The sequence below is a fragment of the Pleurodeles waltl genome, chromosome 3_2, assembly GCF_031143425.1.
Source record: "Pleurodeles waltl isolate 20211129_DDA chromosome 3_2, aPleWal1.hap1.20221129, whole genome shotgun sequence".
NCBI classification, from domain to species: Eukaryota; Metazoa; Chordata; class Amphibia; order Caudata; family Salamandridae; genus Pleurodeles; species Pleurodeles waltl.
In genome coordinates this window covers 101740192-101763975 of record NC_090441.1, presented here as the reverse complement: position 1 = coordinate 101763975, position 23784 = coordinate 101740192, and the positions used below count along the sequence as shown (strand labels likewise).

At 45.6% G+C, this 23784-nt stretch overlaps 1 protein-coding gene across 1 annotated transcript in view; it reads right to left on the bottom strand.

Annotated features, from left to right (window-relative positions):
• LOC138286546 (ester hydrolase C11orf54 homolog) overlaps nt 1–23784 on the bottom strand; it is a 76997-nt gene that overhangs the window by 3602 nt on the left and 49611 nt on the right. The window contains exons 6-8 of the mRNA XM_069226924.1: nt 9284–9460; nt 6093–6242; nt 4128–4241 (exon numbers count right to left, since the gene is read on the bottom strand). Of these exons, the coding sequence (XP_069083025.1) occupies nt 4128–4241; nt 6093–6242; nt 9284–9460 (441 nt within the window). The remainder of the gene's footprint in view (nt 1–4127; nt 4242–6092; nt 6243–9283; nt 9461–23784) is intronic.

Genomic DNA, 23784 nt, shown 5'->3' with positions numbered 1-23784 from the left:
TCCGCCGCGGTCAGAATGACCCCCTAAGTCTTTTAACTATATCTCTTTCTTGAAGCCTTAAATTGAAGGAAGGGCAGTGGAGAAGGCATCTCTTGCATAAAGAATAGCTGATGCTAGATAATCTCGCCTACACGTTAACTTTTTTTTCTGTTACTGGGAATGTTTAACCAATTCCTTAAAACAATGTCCTTGTAATGTTGATGCACAATTCAAATGGGATGAGCAATTTCAAGTTGACGCACACTTCCAATTTGTGCTGACTTTCTTCTTTGGGGTGAGACCTTGAACTTCCATGGAATGTACTGAACTGATTCGGGTATACGTTACAAAAGAAGGTATCTTTTGGAAAATGTGACCATAGCTAGGTAGGATACAGGACATCTTCCTCATGAAAGGTGTGGTTTATACGTTACATATATGGACATCATATCATGGGTCCCTTTTTTTTCTTGAATAAAGGTTTTAATAAATGATTACATTTGTATCAGGATCCATTTTAAGTTAACTGCCATTGAAATCAAGCAGTTTCTAAACTATTGCTTTTCTCCTATAAGCATGGGACAAACGTTGTGAGAAAATATAAATACTAATGAGACCTGATGTCTATCATACAGGTATCCCCAGTCACATCTAAAAATAAAATTGCACTTTACGCTGCTTATCTATTCCTAATATCGCACAATACCTTTTTATTTACTTAGCAAAGTCCAGTCTGAACCCCAACGTTTTGTCCACATAAGCAATCCACCCCAAATTTGCATCCTTTTTTTCTCAACATCGTAGAGGTTCTAAAGGTACCTAGGGTTAGCAGATTCGAGTGGAGGGGACTGAGAAATTAGCTATATCCCCCCCCCCTTTGCCTAGATCAGGGGCTATTGCTCCCATCAGCCCCATGGGGGCGCAGAAAGACGGTACTCTTTTGGGGTCGTGGCATTGAAACGGCCATCACGGCCCGCCCCCACACTAAATATAGGAAAAAATCCCCGGCATCCTAGTGGGCTTTCTGCCCCCCCTCCCCACTCACATCTGCCTACCTGGGGTGGGGGGCTTAAATACTGAAGTAATTTTTTAGGGGGGGTGGTGTCACTGAAAAGGCCATCATGGTCCACCCCCACCCCTAAACTAAATAAACAAAAATAATCCTTGGCATCCTAGTGGGCTTAAATAGCCCTCTGAGTACAGAGGCAGGGAAAGTGAAATGAGCCGATCACTGTTGTCTTCTTTGAAATGACGTCAGCGTGCTGTACGCGTTGATCATCATTTCAATGAAAACCCAAAACCACCTCAGGAGGTGAGGAACTTGGAATCACCTCCCAAGGTTGTTTTTGCAGAAAGGAAATCCCTATGGTGCCTGCATCAGAGGGATTTCCTGCTCATGTGCAGGAGCGGCCAGGAGCCGTCCCCAGCACACGATCACCGAGAATAAGGAAGACCCCTGGCAGTCCTCAGCATGGAAAGGGTTAAAAATGTCAATGCCGATGTGCACATTCTCTGTAAAATACACATTTGCTTGCATTACTAAGTACGTTTACACCTTTTATTGGAATCAGCAGAGTAACACAACCACTGAGCTGATTATGCTTTCAAAATATGCAAAAGCTGAGCACACGGTCGGCTCCTGCTTATTCATTTAGTGGTGAATCCTGGGTGCAATAATGTTTTGCTTTGCACAGAAGTCCTCCAAAACCTGAATATCTTCAGGGGCTGTGTGGCCTGAAAGTATGGGTACGACCTTTAAAACGCTGATCTTTAAAATGTTGACAAATGCATGAGTGCACTCACTGCGTAAATGAAACAAATGGACAAGGAGCCTGAGCTATGTGCATATATTGTCCATATGTCTTTTAATTGGCTGGACAGATTGCACAGAAGTGTGACAAACAAATGCTGATTCTCTAGCCTGAATAGGCCTTTTTGGACAAGGTTCGGGGTTTCTTGCTCTTGGTGGTGCACTCCAGCCACTGGGAGCGCATTCTTAGGGTCTCCTGGCCTCTATATTTTGGGATAGCTTTCTTGTTTTACACTGCTGTTCCTCCACTGAGGAAAAGGCTCATGGACCTCACCTCTGGCCCCTTAGCTCCTGGTAATCTCTTGACTTGGGGTCGCTAGCAACAGCACCCTGAAACCTTAAACGCAAACACTAGCTGCACTCTCTAGGTGCCTCCTGATCTCCTCCCTGGCATCTATGTGCTTTGTGGAGTCTGTGGACAATGAATGTCTAAAAGAGTTTCAGTGGACCCCCCCAGATTGTCTAGTAAATTAATCTTCTTCTGTCCCCTAAAGGGGTCTGGGAGCCCAGAGTACAAAGGCATACACAACTGGAGTCCTCTCTATGCAGGGGCTCATAAGCCAGCTGGTTAGCCCTTCCTCTCGGTCTGTAGTTATCTCTTCTCTCAAAGTGTCTACCCCTGAGCAGGCATTTAAAAGTGGAGGTATAGAGTTTTAGAAGGTGGACATCTCTAACCAGTCCAGAGATGCTACATCACCTTCTACCCTAACACATCTTGGGAGCAGACCACATGCGGGCCCACCCACCGGCATAGAATCCTGGAATTTCTGAGGATGGCACATTCATGGTGTAGTCTACAAACTCTCTCCTATTTTACCTCCCCCCTAACTGACTGTTTCCCTCTAAGACTTCCAAGGGGCACATGGTGTGTCAGGTGACAAAGTTCTGCCACACCTTTGTCTTAAAGAGGAGGATATGCCCAGGCTTGTCAGTGAGTGTCAGCTAATCACCCTATGCAGAGTTCTTACCCCTACTCTTCCTCTACAAAGACACAGCTAATGACTCTCCAGTAAGCCTATTGTCCAGGGGAGGTTTTGAATTGCCAGCTGGTCAGAAGGGTAATTAGCATGGCCCAAAAGTTCAAAACCTGAATGTTTATAAGACTCGCTCAGGGAAATATTGCAAAAATCAAAACGCATAGCATAGAGGAGTGTAAATATGGCCAAATTAACATTTTATTTCACCTCAGGAAATGTTTATAGGAAAAGTAATGTTAAGCTTTTTGTTATGTTAAACTAGTTATATCTTGTGCAGTTTTCACCCAGAGCGTAAACACAGGCTTACACTAAAGTTAAAAAAAAAAAACAGGATATTAATTTGGGATACCACTGCGACTGATTACCTTTGCAGATACCAGGCTGAGTCAGTTTTCCTCACGCAGCCTGCCTATGAGTGTACATACGTGTCCTCATGTAATCAGTGTTTGGCCTTTCACCCCAGCTGCATAGGAGTGGGCCTTGTTTTAAAAGGTGGACACTGGTGTTTACCACTCATAACTATGTTAAAAGAAGCTTACAGTAGGTAAAGCATAATTTTGGCATCTCACACATTGCAGAGATCCAGGAATCAGGTGGTACAAAATCCAAAAACCTCTGGGTTTAAGTAGATACTTGCTCACACAGCTGACATAGGTTCATTTGGGAATTGGAATATTAATGTGTTCAAATCTGAGATGTGCGGGCCAATCTCATAAACCTCATTTAATTTGTGTGCAAGCACTTATTTTGCCAAAATAAAAAACTATTCTGTGCAGATTAATCCAAGAAAATTTTGTGGGTGGCAAACTACACATATTGCATCTGAGATTGTAGACTTTTAGTACATACTTCCAAATGGCCACATCTTGGTTGTTTATTCTAGCTTACTGGTTTCATATAGCAGACAATAGTGTAACCTTCCTTATGCTACCCTCTAGGGTAATACATCTGGTTAGTGTGCCTACAAGAGTGGTGTTGTGTTTGCTTTAATTGGTTACTGGAAGTAATGAGGTATCCCAATTTATTTTTAAATGTATTGCTTTTACTTCACTTTCAAGAAACTAGAGGTACACATATTTAATGTAGCCAGTTAATAGACGGTTAATTAGAGCAAGTCTTAAAAGCTTCACAATGTAGAATGTCTTGTGGCTGTACTACAAGCTTCTCCCACTGCTGGGTTTTTAGTGTTTAGCATTTTAAGTTTACACTATTATAAATATTGTTTGACTCAAACGACTGAACACATACCACTGCACAATGATAGTTCACCACAATATGAAAAATGTTGGTGCATTTTCTAACCCATAAAACCTTTTAATGATTACAGAGGTACAATGTTATGTTGCCCAAAACATACTCACTGGATCTCGAGATACAAACACCGACTGGCAGATCAACGGTGCCCTCATTTCATAAAACTTTAACCAACGATCCACAGCCTCATCTGATTCGAAACAAGATGGGAAATCTTGGGGCTGAAAAGAATATAAGAATTTCCAAAACATTACCATTTCTAGACATATGTCAAACATTAAAAATAGAAGAAATTGTAGGGCAGCAAAAACAACCTGGAACAAGTGTAGTGATTTGAAGTAACAATATATTATATGTGTGGCTCTGATGGTGACCACATATTGACGGAAACATGTAGAATGATTGAATGAGGGAGCAATGTTTTTGATGTTCGATGTATAACATTTAACAAATTTCTTAACTGCATGGAAGAAATAATATTGTCAGATACTACAATGAAAGAATCGTGATGCTTTCGTTAAATTATTGAGCCCTCCCTTTGTTGCCCATTATTTATTTTAAAAGACTTGTTTATAATGGGAAACACAATAAAAAATGCTCTAAATAGATATACAGAAGATTGCATATTTTGGTAGATTCCTGACCCAATTTAACTTATTTGATCTGAAGGATTTCAGTCTGTGTCTTTGGATTTAAAGACCTGCAAGAATTGTAATGTTAATGGTTTCTAAACACTAAGGTGGCTCAACATGAATTTGTCCCATCTAAAGAGAGTATAGCCTCTGGGCCATACAGTGTCTAGGGTTGTAGGTGTATTCAGTTTTTGTTGTCTCTCTTTGGTCCCTGGTGCTATGCTACATACTTTAATTCAGGCATACCTACACCCTCAGTTAAAAAACAAAGCACACCCAGTTTAGCAGAAGGGGAAAATAGGTGACTTCTTGTTTAAGTAAATGGTGGAATGATCAGTGTCTGATATAACCTTATGGCCTATCTCCCATAGAGTGGGCCACTCTTGCCCAAGGTCTTGTATCTTGCAAGCAGAGTGAAAAAGACTTGGAATGAGTAGTGTTCCACTTGTCATCGACAACTCAGAGGTGGACATTTTAAGAAAACTGCAACGGGGAAATGGAATAATTTGTTCCCAATCCTTCATTTGTTTGTCTGAATAACCATTCACAATCAAAATGTCTATCAATTTGCACTTCGTGGAGAACTGAGATGAATGTTCACCATGCATGATTTTACCAACCCAACCTCATCTTTGTTCGTGAACTGTGAAGCTGACTAAGGAGGGGGATTAACAGGTTCAGATTGCCCCATTATAAATGGGTATTTGGCCCCCTAAATGCCCAGGGCTCATAACACCTGCAGAATGTGCGGGGATAACCTTAAGAGAGCATTCACCTGCCAACTCAAGGAATTTAGGTCAAGTAATACATTAATTTGAAATCAACTAATACCAACTAAGTCAGTAACTAAGTTAAGATTTGGAGTGCTATATGTTCACTAGAGGAAACTGAAAACAAGACATAAAATGTGTGCAGTGAACAAGTAGATTCACTAAAATAGCCCCTAGTTTGCTTTGATACATGGGTGAAAAAAGCATAAATGCTGGGGGAACCTCAAGTAAAAATATTTAAATGTTCTCATAGGCTATCTCCTCGCCCCTAATCCATACGTGGTCGAAACCCAGTACAAAATGCATGTACCACCACTGAAGACCACTGAGGGCAGTTTCCTATGTTGAGAGATTCTTTAGAGGTTAGAAACAACAAAGTAAGCCCTGACTAAAGTGTTCAGTGTACCTTAGGTTGGGGTGGGTGTCCACATGCTATTTACTGCAGGGTTCAATTTGTATTATCATACCTTGTCAGAGGACCACATTCCTTCAACGCTAGAGTGCACTGTGCATAATCATGTTAGCACTTAGTGATTGACACCATTGACAGTGGTCTCCCGGTTTAATCAACTTCTTTTAGTAATGTTTTTGCTTGTTCTAAAATAGCATTCATGGTCAAACCAAGATAACCAGAGGTATTTCACCTTATAGTGCTTTGCTTGAAACTCACCATGACATGCAGCTTTGCTTTTCCCTCTTTAATCACAAATGTGCCTCCAATTCCCACTGTTTTGTCTCCATAGTGCTGTTCCAAAGACTTTCTCATGCAGCCAACAAAGTCATCCTCTCCGGTTCTTTTGTTAGCTTTTACTTCAACGACCTGTAGAATGGAACAAAACAATTGTCATGAAACTGAAAGCTGTCTATGAATGGATCGGTGACATCCCACCATCTAGCTTAAAAAATGTAGAGCCGTGAAATCTGGGGTTACTTTAGCAGTGCAATTATGAAAGTAAAGTAGAGCCATTGGTGAATGATGTGGAAATGTTCCTCAGATCCCCAAAGCTGATGAAGCCCCTACCTCTTCAAGAAAGCTGAGCAAGCTACGCAAACATCTCTCCCCATGGGTTTTGTTATTTAAGGAATAAATTATGTGTAATTTGATAGGCTTCATGCCAGAACTTTTTGATCTGTGGTAATCAATGTTCCAGGAAAAATGTCTGAGTTTGAAGAATATATAGATAGTAAATAAGCTACACTCTCCACTGGATTCTTCTGTTACCCCTTCAACATGGATTGGTGTGTTACAGGCTATCTGCTTCTTCAAAGAGTAGCAGCTCCACGAACCATGGATGCCAGAATGCATGCCTGCTTTGTAAATGGCTGGTGATAAAGTATGCAGAAAGAGTAATAGTTGTCTTAATAGGCCTATGTGCCTGACCCTAGGAGTTTTTATTCGTTTTTACTAGCTACCAGGTATCAGCTAGTGGCAACCTCCTATTGTAGGTTGTTGCTGTTACTCCACTGTCCTGGTCTGTCTAGGTGTATATGCTCTCACTCTAGAGCAAGAGATTCAGCTGGGATTCTCAGGCGCACTTCCATTACGTGACTGAGAACATCTGGACATTGCCAAAATGGTTGAGCTAAACCTAGCCGGTAACAGAGAAGACATGGGGCCTGGTTTAGATTTTGGCAGAGGGGGTTACTCCATCATTGATGTGACAGCTATCCTGTCTGCCGTATTACAATCCCATTATAGCCTATGGAGATTGTAATACGGCAGATGGGATATCCATCAGGTTTGAGATGGAGTAATCCATCCGGCAAACTCTAAATTAGGCCCTGAGTCGCATAAGAATCAGACCTTTTCTTGGAAGAAATGTATCAACAGAAAAAGGAGACCTAACTCCAGAAAGAAAGGAACTGAGGTCCAGACACAGGAGACCCAGCTTCAAACATAGGAGACCTAGCCTCTAGTCCCATAAGGAAGGAAATATACCCTCAGAATGAGACCTGGCCTTAAAAGGAGAAGATCTTGACTTAATTTTAATTCAGAAGGAGAAACCCTCACATCAGAAGAAGGGTATACTATTTTGTTTGGCTCTTCATTTGCTAGTCAAGGGATGTAATGTAAAGCCAGCTCTGGCTAAGGAGCCTAAAACCATGGAGCTAACTATGGTGCATTAGAGGAGACCTCACTGCAACCATGTGGTTCCCAAAGCAGTACATGGAAAATCAAGGTCCTCAATAAAGGATTCCCTCTGGTCTCCATGCACATCCCCAGCACAGTCATTAGTTGTCTAAACACACTGAGGAGGAGGAAAGAGGCAGCTCTGAGTTTCACTATCAATATGCAAAAGCTTGAGATCGGGCAAACATACAGTGGACTGTATCTCATACAAAGATGTCCCTTTCACTTGAGATGCAAAGGTTTGTATAACGTCTCTGCTCACAGTGTAAGGCAGAATGTGTAATTTCATTTGGAATGAGCAGGCAGGAACTTGTCGATTGTACAGATACACCAACTAGAAGCGTATTCCCTGAAGTCACCTTTAAGGTGGCAAAACAAAACTGAAATCTTCCTCTTGAACTCACGATGCATTGCAGGTTATACAAAACATTGTCCCCAGTTCTCTGTGGAGATCCATATATGAGGCTACAGTAATATGGATTTACAGTAGACCTATCAGATCAATCATACTTCCATTTGATGGCTTCCGTTCATTCAGTCCAACCACCTACAATGCTTTGCATGCCCTATCATGGGAAAGGAACTTTCATCAACAAAGCCTACTCCCTACTCCTCAGAATGATGCAGTACTTCCCATTCTTCCCAGTCTTACCACACCAGACAAGCTGAAAAATCTAAACGGAGAGCAGAAAATGCAGATATTTTGTTCTACCTCAAGAGCCTCCTTTGCCATCAAAGAGGATGACGCCAAATCAAATGGAATTGTTCAAGGGACCTGCACCTATAGAAAGATCTAAATCTTAAGGAATGGGTAATAAACGTGTGTAAAATTGCCTCAAAACCCATTTGCACACCTTATACCCCATGATCTACCAATGAGCTATGAAACAGGTGGAATAACACACGCTGTGCTCAGTGAAAATGTAATTAGTGCCAGGATGGTCTTGCATTAGATTTTACCTCCATGGTGTAACTGATCATGTAAGTGTTAGAAATTGTCTCCACCTCTCAAGTCGGCAGCAACATAATTGTGAAAAGAAACTACACATTAAAAATGATTTTTAGCGCCCCACTTAACATTAAAGCAGCCTGACCACCGTACAACTGATTTGGCAGAACAGAGCGATTTGGCAGACGCAGAGCCTAACACATAATGTCCGCAAAGCCAATGAAGAGTTTTCCCATTGAAACAGCTCACTTGTCAATTGCACAATTTGCTTTGAAAGGGACAGGGATTCTCAATGTGACAGCAGGTCTGCAATACCATGAAAGCATGCTGGACTGGGCATCCCTTATGTTATTTCTCATGATAGACCCACAAAGAAGGGTGTTCATCTTCAGAGACAGCATAACTAAGGCCCAAACATGCTAGAGGTCTCCCCTAGCATTTGGGATATATTTCAGGACTTAGCTGTCCAGAACGGACATGGTTTTACATGGTTCTTCTATATAGGGAGAATGTAGGTGGAAATGGTGTAAGAGGTGCTGCCTTAAATTGTAGACCGCCAATGGTAGCTCCACTGGTTTTGGTTCTGCCATGTTAGAGTTCCTGATGGTAGGGCCAGCTGGCGGTTACACAATCAAGGACTTCACATTCCCCTGGAACCATGAGGAGGGCAGGCAGGAAATCCAGCTTATTTGGCCAAATGTCCTGCTACCCCCTTCCTCTAGTCTAGGCCCAAAGGAATGGTTCCCAAAGTAGCACATTGAGACTGAAACAGAGCAGTTACCTTTCCAGGTTTTCCCTCACTGGCATACAGATTGGACATCAATCCAAAGTCACAGTCGCTGTATTTTTCACTGTATTTCTCCAGAACATAATCTCCATCAGAAGGCTTGACTCGGGCCAAGTAACTTCCATTGACTGCAGGTTTGCCTTCAGTTTCCGTTTTCACTGAATGTATGAGCTGAAATGTAAAGAGCATCTGATTATCACTTTTAAGTCAGTTAATCTTCTACATAATGGTTCACATTAAGCCATTAATAAACACAAGCCTGTATAAGTATAAGAAACATAACCTTCCCCTTCACTGTTATGAAAGAAAAGTATGGTTTTAAAGGGGGCCATGCCAATTACTGTTTACTACAGTGTTATACTACCATACATGTTTACATATTTGGCTGAATCCTACATAAAAGTGTGTGGTCCAATTCCTTACCCTGCCTTACAACAGGAGTAGCTCCTCCATTGAACTAGCTATTAATATCACTTGCTCCCTTTATTTGGAATCTTTCTCTTATTTATTCACATTATGGCTGGATTTCCTCCATACAGTCTCAGAGTGACTGTGTCCACTGTTCTATCTCCCAATCACTGTTCCCTTCACCATGTACACAGGGAATCAAGTGCACTTTCCCTGTTTTCAAGTATGGCCACTTCTCCCCTCCAGGCTCCTAGTTTGGGTTCCCTTCTGCTGGTTCCCTTCGAGTTGCTCCAATGTACTTCTGTGCATTTCCCCAGAATGCCCATGACACTGCTTTCCTCCTCCAAACTTCTAGCAATGCTAGTTCCCATCAAATGGCTCCAGGTATCGATGATTCCTTTCCACAAACTTCAATCTATGGCTGGTTCTCTTTGCAGATGGATACTTTTAACAGCAGATTCCTCACCTTTTGAATATTCCGTAGGAGTCAAACTGGTGCTGGAAAATCTTTAGTAGTACCCTAGCTACCAGCAGGTTGCATTGTGCAGCTCTGTGCCAATATCGTTCCACTCCAAACTGATGTGTGGAGCCACATACAAGCGCCACCCATGCACACTGACATCAGTTCCTTTCTTTCTATGCCACCAGATGAGGACCTACAAGAAGTCCAAGAAGGACTCTGTCCCTTGCCAACACTCTCGAACTCTGGACAAGGTGCAAGGGAGTAAAAGTGCCTATTGGGTCTCGCACCTGAACTCTGTTGTCCAGGGGGAACCCAACTTGTCCCTCAGCGAAACCGCAGCAAATCCACGATTTCCATGAAGCTATGCTGCATCTATTCGCCATGCTGTTGGCTCCATTTGGTGCACCTGCAGCCCCAAGGAACCAAGAGGACCTCCACCTGGAACTCCACCAGAGAATACATTCTTTGAGCCAGCTGGAACCTCTGGACCTGATACGGGTCCCACACAAGCTTCAGTGCAATGTCAGTCTTGGCAACACAATCCACGCCAGATCCAAGAGCATCAACGCCCATGCTTATGACATCGATGCCAGATGGCAAAGTGCAACCTATTGTGCTCTCCCACTTTAAGTTGACTCTGCTTCAACTGAGGCCAAGGCAGCCTTTGTGACCTATCAAATTCTGATACATTTCCCTTGCACCAAAGAAGGCCCTCACAGACACCGTTAATGGCATAAAGGCAAAGCCATTTTAGGGATCCCTAGTAAACAGACAGACAGCATGGCTCCACCACACTGCCCCAGACAATCTGGCTGTCTGAACACAATATCCAACTCCAGAAAGCTTGGAGGTGGAATGTCAACCCTACTGCCTCTCCTACAACCTCACCCAATAAAGAATCCAAGACCCTTGAAACCTTTGGGAAGTGTATGTTCTCCTCAGCCAGAATGGCCTTACGATTAATCGTTGTCAGGTGTCTACTGGGCCACTATAGTCATGCCCTTTGGGATTCCGTAGCTCAGGTCCTGCATGCTGTACCAGATGACTTGCACCCCACCCTTATACAAGCAATTTAGAGGGGTTGTTATGTGGCAAACTTCACGATTCATTGTGGGTTGGATACCACAAATTGTCTAGGTTGGGCAACTAGCAGCAGTGTGACACTTAGGAGATACGCCTGGCTGAGGTCTACAGGCTTCTCCAGGGATGTGCAATCTTCCTTAATTGACATCAACTTTGATGCATGTATGGCAAGAAGGCAGACGCCTCTCTCAAGCTTCAAAGACAGCAGGGCCACAAAGGGCTCCTTGGGCCAGTATGCACCGGCACATCAGTTCCATCAGCAGCTCTGCCCCCTGCCGTGGCTGTTAGGAGTTTTCATTACCGCCGCCACCAACCACCCATACAACCAGCTCAGCAGACCCCACAGCCTTTTCATGGCAGAGGCAGCAGTACACACAGACATCGCAAGCAACAGGCGCAGCGTGCAGTAGAGTCCCCTGCCCCTTCAGTTGCTAAAGCTGCAAAACGTCTTTAGTGTGTCCTTCAAGATACACAGCTATCCTGTCTGAGGCAGGATCAGGAATTATCTCCCAAGGTGGCCCGTCATCACTTCAAACAATTGGGTCCTACAAGATGCCTAGAAGGGTTACGCCAATCTGTTTCTTTTTACCCCACTGCACCTTTCACCACCCTCACAGCAACTGACAGAAGACCATTTGTTCCTCTTACAGCACAAAGTGCAGGCCCATTTGGCCAAAAGGAGCATAGAGAGGAAACTGGCATTGGACATTTTCTCTGGTTGCTACTCCCACTACATTTTGGTGTTCACAATGGATGGATACCTTCATCCTATTGTAGATCTTCACCCTTTCAATGTCTTTCTGAGAAAGGACAAATTCAGGATGCTCACTCTGGCCCAGGTCTTGTCTGCCCTCAACCCTGGAGACTGGATGGCAGCGCTGAACCTGCAGGATGCTTATTTCCACATCCCTGTACTGCAGGCTCCACACACTATCTGCGGATCACAGTGGGGCAGGAGCACCTTAATTACACTGTGCTATACTTTGGTCTCATCAGTGCTCCTCAGGTGATCACGAAAGTGATGGTGGTGGTTGCAGCACATCTATGAGGTCAGGGTACCAGTCTTCACATACCTTGAACCCAGGAACGTAACCCATGTCCAGACTATGGCAAACCTTTTAACATCCTTGGGTATCACTATCAATGTGCCAAAGTCACACCTGACTACTTTGGAAATGCTCCTTTCTTCTGAGCTATTCTGGACACTGTATGTTTTTGTGCCTTCTCCCCCAGAGCAAAGAGTCCAGGACATTTTGGCTGTGTTCCTAATGTTTCAGCCTTTGGCTTGGCTCTCAGTGAGGATGGCTCTGAGACTGACTGCATCTTGCATCCTGCTGATCAAGCATGCCATATGGCATATGTGGGCTCTGTAGCAGGTTTTGAAGTCCCAGTGAACACAGCATCGGGGGGGGATCTCTCCAATCACAACCAGATTTCAGAGGGGATTGTTGACAATCTGCATTTGTGGCTGCTTGGCCACGACTGAGTCAGCAGCAGACCTCTTTACGTACCCCACCCAGAGCTGACAGTGGCTAACAAAGTATTGCTTCTGGGTTGTGGAAGCCATCTGTGAGAAGTGGAAATCAGAGGCATCTGTTCTCCTGCAGAAGCCCTCCTTCAAATAAACTTCCTGGAGTTCCAGGCCATCAGCCTGGATTTGAAAGTCTCACTACCATCCATCAAAGGAAGGCTAGTGCAGGTGCTAACGCACAACACCACCACTCTGTGGTACTACAAGCAGGGTGTGGTGGGAAGTGACTAGAACACCAGGGGATTATCCTGGTGATACATCACCTGTCAGGATCTATAAACGCTCAGGCAGACAAACTCAGCCACCAACGCCTAGCGGATCACGAATGGCAGTTACTCCCCACTAACACTAACAACCTTGTCACATTTTCTTTTTTTAATTGTTACAGAAGCAGACAGCTTTCTCTCTGAGACGCATTCTGCCTAGAGTGGAGCTCAGGATGTATGTTTTTCTGCTGCTACCTCTCCTGCTCCGACTCCTAAAGAAGATCAAGAACAACCAGGCCCAAGCCATTGCCCAGAACTCCTGGGCATAAGCATCTGATCCCCGATCAGGCTGCAGCTTCCAGTGGGTCTTCTGTTGCAGGGCAGAGTCTTGTACCCAAGCCTGCACTCTCTTCTTCACCTCCTTTCTGGGAGATCGAGCAGCAGCAGTTAACTGCATTCAACCTCCTTCCTGAGGTTGTTGATGTTATTGTGACAACCAGGCTGTGAGAAAACAGGGCTGATTGCAGAGGCCCCATAACTTTTTGCCCCCATTTTCCACTTTTTGCTGGTGTTTTCCTGACTTTAAAGGTGCCCTGGGTACTGCTAACCAGTCCCAGGGCCTGTGCTCTGTGTAAAATGGATATGCAAATTAGGCTAATTATAAGTGGCTAAGTTAACCTACCTATAAGTCCCTAGTATATGGTAGGGCATGTAGGTTTAGGGACCACAGCATAGGTGGTGCACACCTAGGTGCATTGCTGAGGTGCCAGTGTCATTTTAGAAGCAAGCCTGCCTTGCTGGCCGCTTTTAAATTAAAGTTATATGCAAATTCGACTTTGGAATTAAAGGTACTTCCAAAGTCTTAAACTACCTTATTTTTACATATAAGTCACCCCTAAGGTGTGCCCTATGTGCCCCTAAGGCTGGGTGCCATGTAACTATAAGCAGGGACTTTATAAAAATAGATTTATAAGCCCTGGTGAGGTAAAAACAGCCAAATTCGTTTTTCCCTCATTGAAGTAAATGGCCTTCATAGGCTAGAATGGGCAGACTTTATTTTAAATTTCAAAGTCTCCTTAAATGTTGCATACCAAGAATTTGGTATCAAATTAATTGTTGTAATAAATCCTACAACTTCCAGTTGTTGGATTTAATATAACTAGTTCAGGTAAAAAGTTTAGACTTTACCTAAAAAGTTGCCAATTTCAGCTCTGCATTGTTTTTGCTGCTGTGCTCTGATTGGCCAGCCTGCAGCAGCTTCTGCCAGGCTGCCTTGATGAGGTGTGAAGTGGCCAGGCTTCACACAAAGGAATGTGCTTGGGGGAGAGAATCTCCCCTCAGCAGATGGTGAGGCAGGAAGGGGGAGGGCTGCCAAACTGGTCTTCAAAGGCAGAGAAGGACATTTGCAGCACCCAGCAACACCCCCACATCCTGCAATCCCAGACAGCTAGGTGCCCCCTTGATTAGATTAGGAGAGGGCAGGAGAGGGGTGTGTTTATGATATTTAGCCACACCAGTGGATGGGCTTAGCCAGATGTAACCTTCAAAAATCAGATTCATCCATGTTGGATTTTTAGAGACTGTTGCCTTCTGGGATGGATTTTTGCCACACTTCCCAGGAAGTGGTCATCACAGGGGGACGACCCTGTCCCTGATTGGAGAACCAGGGCCCTCCTGCTTTTCACCCAGGAGCAAGGATAAAACTGGCAGACCTGCACCCACACCTCAGATCCCCTCCAGAATTCAACAAGAAAGGAACTAAAGAAGAAGAAGGACTGCCCTGCTGGACCCCTGGCCTGCACCTGGACCCTGCACTCAGAAGGACTGCACCAGCTGCACACTTGGGCTTCACCACAAGAAGGACTTTGCCTGGCTTCAACTGGTTCAAGGAGGGACTCCCTGTTTGCTACAGGTGAAAAATTGCTAAACCAGAGTCCCCTGCACCAACTCCTGAAGAAAGCGACCAGCTGACCACTGTCCAGTGGCCAAAAAGGAGTTTGCGCCAGGTGCATTCTGGGAGTTGAAGTCCGCACCCCCCAAGGACCATCACAGAACTTCTGGACCCTTGGGGTGAGCTGTGGACCCCAAAAGAACCTTAAAAGAACATCTGGGTGAAGCCCCAGAAGTTTGGAAAAGATTTGAGAATTTTTGGAAAAAAGCTCCAGAGAGGGACCGACCCGCCGCGGAAATTCTAGCCGGCTTGCCTCAACCGCGACCCGGCCTGACTTCATGGTTCGTCCCGGTAAAGAAAAACATCCAAAAAAGAGACTAAGTCCGAAGGTAAAAAGTTGACCGGGACCTCCCAGCCATCGTATCCGAGAAGGGCTCCATGGACGTCGGATCAAGATCCAGGTTTACCCCGGTCGAAGGATTTTCATCTCGAAAAAACGACTAAGTCCGAAGGTAAAAGTCTCCACCGAGGAAACCCACATTGCGTATCCGGACAAGGGCTCCAGGTGGTCGGATTCAACTGGCAGGTTCGTCCCGGTGAAGAAAAACTTCAAAATAAAGACTAAGTCAGAAGGTAACTTTTTAACCGAGGCCTCCCGCGACCTGTAGCCGAGCAGGGCTCCATCGCGGTCGGCCTGAAAGTTTGACTTTGCCCCGGTCGAGGTGCAACCAGATGACCCGATTGGCGCTTTTTGTTTCTAAGCGCTAGAAAAGTAATAATTCTTTAAAAATTCATATCTCCGGTTCCCCTGAACCGATTTTAATCGTTTTTGTGTCATTTTAAAGATAAAAATATAAACTATTTTTATAAAGTGGTTTTGGATTTTTAAACTGTTTCCTGTGTTTTATTTGAATACTGTTTTGTGATATTTGAATGCTTTACACTTTGTCTCCTAAGTTAAGCCTTGACGCTCGTTGCCAAGCTACCAAGGGTTGAGCTGGGATTAATTTACTGAGACCTAACTGTACCTAGGTGGAGGTTAGTGGCTTGTTGCTAGGTGTAGGTACCTACCTGCCCTTACCAATAACCCATTTTCCAACATAATTGGAAGCAGCGACGGGATCCTGTACTTGTGTTCAATATCACGTTACAGTTTTAGGTAAAACAAATTAAAAATCCTTTAAATTGTCCTAGTGCAAAAATTGTTTTTAATTTCTAATTTGGATTAATTTCAATTATTGAATTTTTGTAATTTTTCTAAATTCTTGTTTCCAATTTTTGCAAAAAGTTTTTGTTGACACAAAACTAGGGAACCATGGAGCTTGATCTGGCTAGCCTACCCACACTGACAGTAGTCCAGCTTAGGGGGTTGTGTATTGAAAGAGGGTTGCCTGCAACCACTGATCTCAGGAAGCAAATCCTGATCACATCCCTGACAGCATGGGCTGAGGCCCAAGAGGTAGAGTCAGAAGAAGCTCCAGAGGAGGGAGAAAGAAGGGAGGATGCAAGCTCTAACCACTCAGGGGAGGGAAGGCATCTGAGCCCAAGTGAGGATGAGGAAGAACGGTCCTCAGTAAACACAGTCACTAGGGGCAGATCCAAAGCTAGTGGTGGGAAGGGGGTCCTTTCAGGAGGAGAGAACCCATCCATCAGAGAAAGAGAGCTGGAGGCCCAGCTAGCATACATAGCTTTGGAAGCAGAGAAGCTGGCCCTAGAAAAGAAAAAGTGGGCATACAAAGAGAAAAGAGATGGAGGCAGCGATAAAGAAGCTGAGGTGTCCATGGGTGGGGGAGTTTGCCCCAGATTACCCAAGGGGGTAGTTCCTGCTTATGTAGAGGGGGATGACATAGATAAGTGGCTGGGGGCCTTTGAGAGGGCACTCCAAATGAGAAGGGTTAGGCCTCAATACTGGGGTTCCCTTTTGTGGGAGTTGGTCCCCAACTCAGGGAGGGATAGGCTTCTGACCTTAAGGGGGGAGGAGGCAGATTCATACCCTAGTATGAAGAGGTGCTTAGCCAAGAAGTTTGGTCTGACCCCAGAGCAATATAGAATGAAGTTCAGGGACACCCAGAAGGTCAGTACCCAGTCTTGGGTTGACTTTGTGGACATTTCACTAAAGGCACTAGAGGGCTGGATTATTGGTAACAAAGTAGATACTTATGAGGGGTTATACAATCTGATCATGAGAGAGCACATCTTGACCAATTGTACCCAAGAAAGGTTACGCCAGCATCTAGTGGACTCTCAGCAGACCAACCCTAGAGAGCTAGGGGAGGCAGCTGATGAGTGGTTGAGAACCAGGGTGGTTGTCAAGTCCCAGGGGGGAGACTCCAAGAAGGGGGGGACAGGTCCCCAAAAACCTAAGGAGGGAGGTGGTAAGCCCACCACAGAGACTCCCTCTGTACCCCAGAACCCTAAGAAGGAGGAGAGTAAATCCCACTCCCACTCTGACAAGCAGAGACAGGGAGACCCAGGGTTAAAAAAACTCTTGGACAGTAGGGCTTGCTTTGACTGTCAGCTGACAGGTCACTTCAGAGGAGATGCAGCCTGTCCAAAGAAGGTGGTTAGCACTGGGCTGTCCAGTGTAGCCATAGAGGAGGATTCCTCAGATGATGAAGTCCTCCTAGCATTGAGCTGGGAGACAGGACCAGATGGTAAGTTGGTGATCCCTGAGGGTGGGAGTAGGCACTTCCACCACATTCAAGTGAATGGGATCCCTACCACTGGCCTGAGAGACACCTGTGCCAGTCACACTATAGTGAGAGACCGGTTAGTGACCCCAGACATGTATGTCCCAGGAAAGACAAAGAAAGTCAGGATAGCCACAGGGGAGGTCACCTCCAAACCTGTAGCCATAGTGCCCCTAGAGAGGGAGGGTATCCTTGACTGGATTAGGGTGGTAGTCAGTGCTGACCTTCCCCTAGATTGTATCCTGGGCAATGACCTCCCAGAGGTGAGTCTGGTCACAGATGGGGTGGTCGCCCAGGGCGCCCCCCCAACCCAAAGTCCTGGGGAGTCAGTCCCTACAGTTAGGAGACAGGGGTCCCCAAGAAAAAGAAAGAAGAAAAGGAAGGGTAGGCCACTCTTAAAGAGAGTTCCAGGGAGCCAAGGGCCTTCTGCCCCAGTAAGGGGGGAGCCCAGAGTTGGCACTGGTGAGGCCTCACCTGACCCCAAGGAAGTCCTGAGTAGTCAGGCAGCTGTCCAGATGCAAGGTGTTGCCCCTGCACTGACAGTAGGGAGAGTGGAAGGAGGGTGTCTGCCACAGGAGGTGGTAGCCCCCCACTCTAGACAGCAAGAGGGGTGCCAGGACCCCAAAGATGCCCCTAAAGCAGCTCAGCCACCTGTCAGTGGAGAGCTTAGGGTGTGGTTCTGGGTACTGACAGCTGTCAGTAGCCTCTGCTGGGTGCTAGCCTTTCTGGCAGCAATGTACTTGGCCTGGGAGGCAGAACCCAGGGCCAATAGCAAATTAGGCCCCCTGACCCTATTGGTCATGGTGGGGTTGCTCAAGTGTTGGGTGACCTCTTTGGGTAAGCTAGGTGTTGCCCTAGCAAAGTTTGGAGTAGGGGAGGTGGGCACCTCACTACCCAAGTTGGCAGAGAGAAAGGAGGAAGACCCCCCTAGAGGGAAGTTTCAGTTTGAGTTGGGTCCTTTTACTGTTGGGATGGCTTCACTACCCATAGGGAGTGACCCTGACAGGAGGATATAAGGCAGAGTAGGCCCTGCAAAGGGACAGCCAGTTTTCTTCACTGTCTTCCTCGCCTAACAAGCCAGGAAGACTCTCCCAGGGTTGGGCTGAGTCTCCTGGGCGTGTGGGCTGGGGGGGGGGGGGGTTGTGTGAGAAAACAGGGCTGATTGCAGAGGCCCCATAACTTTTTGCCCCCATTTTCCACTTTTTGCTGGTGTTTTCCTGACTTTAAAGGTGCCCTGGGTACTGCTAACCAGTCCCAGGGCCTGTGCTCTGTGTAAAATGGATATGCAAATTAGGCTAATTATAAGTGGCTAAGTTAACCTACCTATAAGTCCCTAGTATATGGTAGGGCATGTAGGTTTAGGGACCACAGCATAGGTGGTGCACACCTAGGTGCATTGCTGAGGTGCCAGTGTCATTTTAGAAGCAAGCCTGCCTTGCTGGCTGCTTTTAAATTAAAGTTATATGCAAATTCGACTTTGGAATTAAAGGTACTTCCAAAGTCTTAAACTACCTTATTTTTACATATAAGTCACCCCTAAGGTGTGCCCTATGTGCCCCTAAGGCTGGGTGCCATGTAACTATAAGCAGGGACTTTATAAAAATAGATTTATAAGCCCTGGTGAGGTAAAAACAGCCAAATTCGTTTTTCCCTCATTGAAGTAAATGGCCTTCATAGGCTAGAATGGGCAGACTTTATTTTAAATTTCAAAGTCTCCTTAAATGTTGCATACCAAGAATTTGGTATCAAATTAATTGTTGTAATAAATCCTACAACTTCCAGTTGTTGGATTTAATATAACTAGTTCAGGTAAAAAGTTTAGACTTTACCTAAAAAGTTGCCAATTTCAGCTCTGCATTGTTTTTGCTGCTGTGCTCTGATTGGCCAGCCTGCAGCAGCTTCTGCCAGGCTGCCTTGATGAGGTGTGAAGTGGCCAGGCTTCACACAAAGGAATGTGCTTGGGGGAGAGAATCTCCCCTCAGCAGATGGTGAGGCAGGAAGGGGGAGGGCTGCCAAACTGGTCTTCAAAGGCAGAGAAGGACATTTGCAGCACCCAGCAACACCCCCACATCCTGCAACCCCAGACAGCTAGGTGCCCCCTTGATTAGATTAGGAGAGGGCAGGAGAGGGGTGTGTTTATGATTTTTAGCCACACCAGTGGGTGGGCTCAGCCAGATGTAACCTCCAAAAATCAGATTCATCCATGTTGGATTTTTAGAGACTGTTGCCTTCTGGGATGGATTTTTGCCACACTTCCCAGGAAGTGGTCATCACAGGGGGACGACCCTGTCCCTGATTGGAGAACCAGGGCCCCCCTGCTTTTCACCCAGGAGCAAGGATAAAACTGGCAGACCTGCACCCACACCTCAGATCCCCTCCAGAATTCAACAAGAAAGGAACTAAAGAAGAAGAAGGACTGCCCTGCTGGACCCCTGGCCTGCACCTGGACCCTGCACTCAGAAGGACTGCACCAGCTGCACACTTGGGCTTCACCACAAGAAGGACTTTGCCTGGCTTCAACTGGTTCAAGGAGGGACTCCCTGTTTGCTACAGGTGAAAAATTGCTAAACCAGTGTCCCCTGCACCAACTCCTGAAGAAAGCGACCAGCTGACCACTGTCCAGTGGCCAAAAAGGAGTTTGCGCCAGGTGCATTCTGGGAGTTGAAGTCCGCACCCCCCAAGGACCATCACAGAACTTCTGGACCCTTGGGGTGAGCTGTGGACCCCAAAAGAACCTTAAAAGAACATCTGGGTGAAGCCCCAGAAGTTTGGAAAAGATTTGAGAATTTTTGGAAAAAAGCTCCAGAGAGGGACCGACCCGCCGCGGAAATTCTAGCCGGCTTGCCTCAACCGCGACCCGGCCTGACTTCGTGGTTCGTCCCGGTAAAGAAAAACATCCAAAAAAGAGACTAAGTCCGAAGGTAAAAAGTTGACCGGGACCTCCCAGCCATCGTATCCGAGAAGGGCTCCATGGACGTCGGATCAAGATCCAGGTTTACCCCGGTCGAAGGATTTTCATCTCGAAAAAACGACTAAGTCCGAAGGTAAAAGTCTCCACCGAGGAAACCCACATCGCGTATCCGGACAAGGGCTCCAGGAGGTCGGATTCAACTGGCAGGTTCGTCCCGGTGAAGAAAAACTTCAAAATAAAGACTAAGTCAGAAGGTAACTTTTTAACCGAGGCCTCCCGCGACCTGTAGCCGAGCAGGGCTCCATCGCGGTCGGCCTGAAAGTTTGACTTTGCCCCGGTCGAGGTGCAACCAGATGACCCGATTGGCGCTTTTTGTTTCTAAGCGCTAGAAAAGTAATAATTCTTTAAAAATTCATATCTCCGGTTCCCCTGAACCGATTTTAATCGTTTTTGTGTCATTTTAAAGATAAAAATATAAACTATTTTTATAAAGTGGTTTTGGATTTTTAAACTGTTTCCTGTGTTTTATTTGAATACTGTTTTGTGATATTTGAATGCTTTACACTTTGTCTCCTAAGTTAAGCCTTGACGCTCGTTGCCAAGCTACCAAGGGTTGAGCTGGGATTAATTTACTGAGACCTAACTGTACCTAGGTGGAGGTTAGTGGCTTGTTGCTAGGTGTAGGTACCTACCTGCCCTTACCAATAACCCATTTTCCAACACAGGCTAAAACACCTGCCATTATGGCAAATTTGTGGCTTTGTTACTTGGCAGATTGACCCACTTCAGATCAAACTCTACATAGTGTTTTTTTTTTGTTCCTAGCCATAGCAAGGACTTGCCTTGGGTATAGTTAAAGGTTACTTGTCTGCTCTGTAGGCTTTTTTGCAGTTGTCTGATCAGTCCCTTTATTTAAACAACCTTTTTTTTTTTCTTTAAAAAAAAAAAAAAGATTTGCAACATACGTTTACGCCTATCCTTTTACTATGCCTTAGTGGGACCTGAATCTAATCCTTACATTCCTCATGGCAGTACAGAAGAGAACCATCTCTCGTGCTCTGTATCAAAGTCTGCTATGGATTGGCCAAGAAGCAGCCCCCAGACAGCTTTCAGGCTCATTTCATCAGAGCAAATGCTGCTACCACTGCATTCGCACTCAGAGTGCCTGTTCTGGATATTTGCCAGCATGCTACATGGGAGGCGCTTCATACATTTACCAAGCATTACTGCCTGGACATCCAGGCTTGAGAAGGTTAACTCTGTTCAAACTTGTAAGACTTTTTGCTCTGACCCACTTCACAAAACCCACACAGGGAGGGTACTGCTTTGGTATCTATTCACAAGGTGGTGAACTGCAGTTAAAAACATCAGAACAAGCTACTTCCCTTTCTCACTAACCCTCCCATCGCCCCTGTTCTGTGAACAGAGCTCCTTTCTCTATCAAAAAAGGTTGCAAGTCTAGAGATTTGCTCACTGGACACAGCAAATCTGCTAATGGCCTATGTGTCTGCAGGCGCGGACAGCCTAGACAGCAAATGGCTTCTGTGGGCATGGGTGTAACTTATATGCTGCTCTGCATGTCGAGTCTGGAGAGGTCTGATGTCATTGCAGAGGCACTACTAAAGATTTGCTTGATCTTGTCTGATGCCTGGGGAATATTCAAAGAGTGACGAATCCGCGGTTAGATGTTGATGCACTGCCAAAGAGGAAAAAGCCTTTGCGCTTTGTCTAAAACGATGATGAAATCTCATGAGAAAACAAGATAAAACAACAAGTCACCAACCTCCAAGCACCTGTCTGTCGGCTACTCTGAGGCTTAGCTGTGCACCAGACAAAACTTCCAACTCACTTGAGAAAAAAAATGCAGAAGCCATACTAGATGCTGCACTCACCCATGATCAAGTATGTTTTGTTTAGCTTTTTATTCAGATTTCATATTGTGTTTCACTGTATGAGTAACTTGGCACTGAATAATAAATCATAGCACAGATTTCAAGCATCTTGGAAGTATTCTTCACAATCTGCCTCCTTATATTTTTTGCTAGATAATGAGCCCAAATTGTCCCCAGTTTGAACATGAACAACAAATAAAACTGGTAGTACAGCCCCAGTTAAAAAAAATGCAAACAATATAACATTAGGCTGTCATTTGGCTCACTTTCCATTCACATACAGCATCAAGTGTGCGTTCTTCCCAATAGTCCCCATCTCCGGCTCGCAAAAAAACCAAAAAAAAAACACATACAATTATCAAAGGTTGTGTAATCATGTGAACATGAACTGTGGTGTTAGAACCGACCTCTGATCTACTCATAACCAGAGTTCTTCCAGCAGGACGTTCCAATTCAATCTGCACATCCCTATAGTCTATTATCTGATAGAGACTTCTAGCTGCAGATTCCTTACCTTTAGAATTTCCAGACGTCAGCTTGGAATCCAGAACTTTTGCTGAGCAATACCCTTGAGTGCACTGCTGGGTGGCGTTGCTCGGATCTGTGTGGATTCGTCCGTGTCGTTGGGGCTGACTGTGATGTCACGGTCACCTATAAAGCCACCACCCAAGAGCGCAAACGTCATTTCTTTTCCTTCTGTGCTGGTTAAGTGCAGATCTGCAACAGAGCTACCCTCTGTCTTTTTCGACAGGTCTTTTTTTTACATTTTGAACAAGACTTTTTGCGTCTGTGCGAGGATGACCTTGAGAAAGACCGGATTCAAGCTGTGTGGTTCCTGCCATTGCGCCATGTGTGTGACGGATCCACACCAAGTGTGTCTATGGTGTCTTGAGCAAGACCACGGTTCAAAGTTGTGCTTGGACTGCCGGGCCATGGCTCCGAAAGCTTTGAGAGACCAGTACCTGAAGCTCATGCTGGCCCGCTGTCGACATCGGCCAGCGCGACTCCTCGGACGTCACAGTCCCGGTCGAGGAGAAAGTCACAGGATCGTTCCATAGGCCCAAAGTCCTCTTCGTCCCACTCAAGGTCCTCCAGGCACTCGGGAAAAGGCACAAAAAGAAGAAGTCCAAGCGGACTTTGACTTCGCCTTGCCCGTCGGCTGACGAGTCGACTCAGGTAGGTCGATGTTCCAGGCTCAGTTCTGCAGAGCCGATGCGAGGGCCGACTCCACGCCTTCCTCCCTTTCCAGAAGCCAGAGCGGCCCCTTGCTCAACTTAGAGTTTTATGAGGCCATGCGCCTTGTCTTTGAGTGAGTCGACTCCGCCAGAGCGCCCTCAGGCCCTGCAGGGTCAGCAGAGGTCCAATCAGGATCCACATGGGCAGCTTCGGCCTCAGCTTTAATGGGGCCACGTGCATCCGA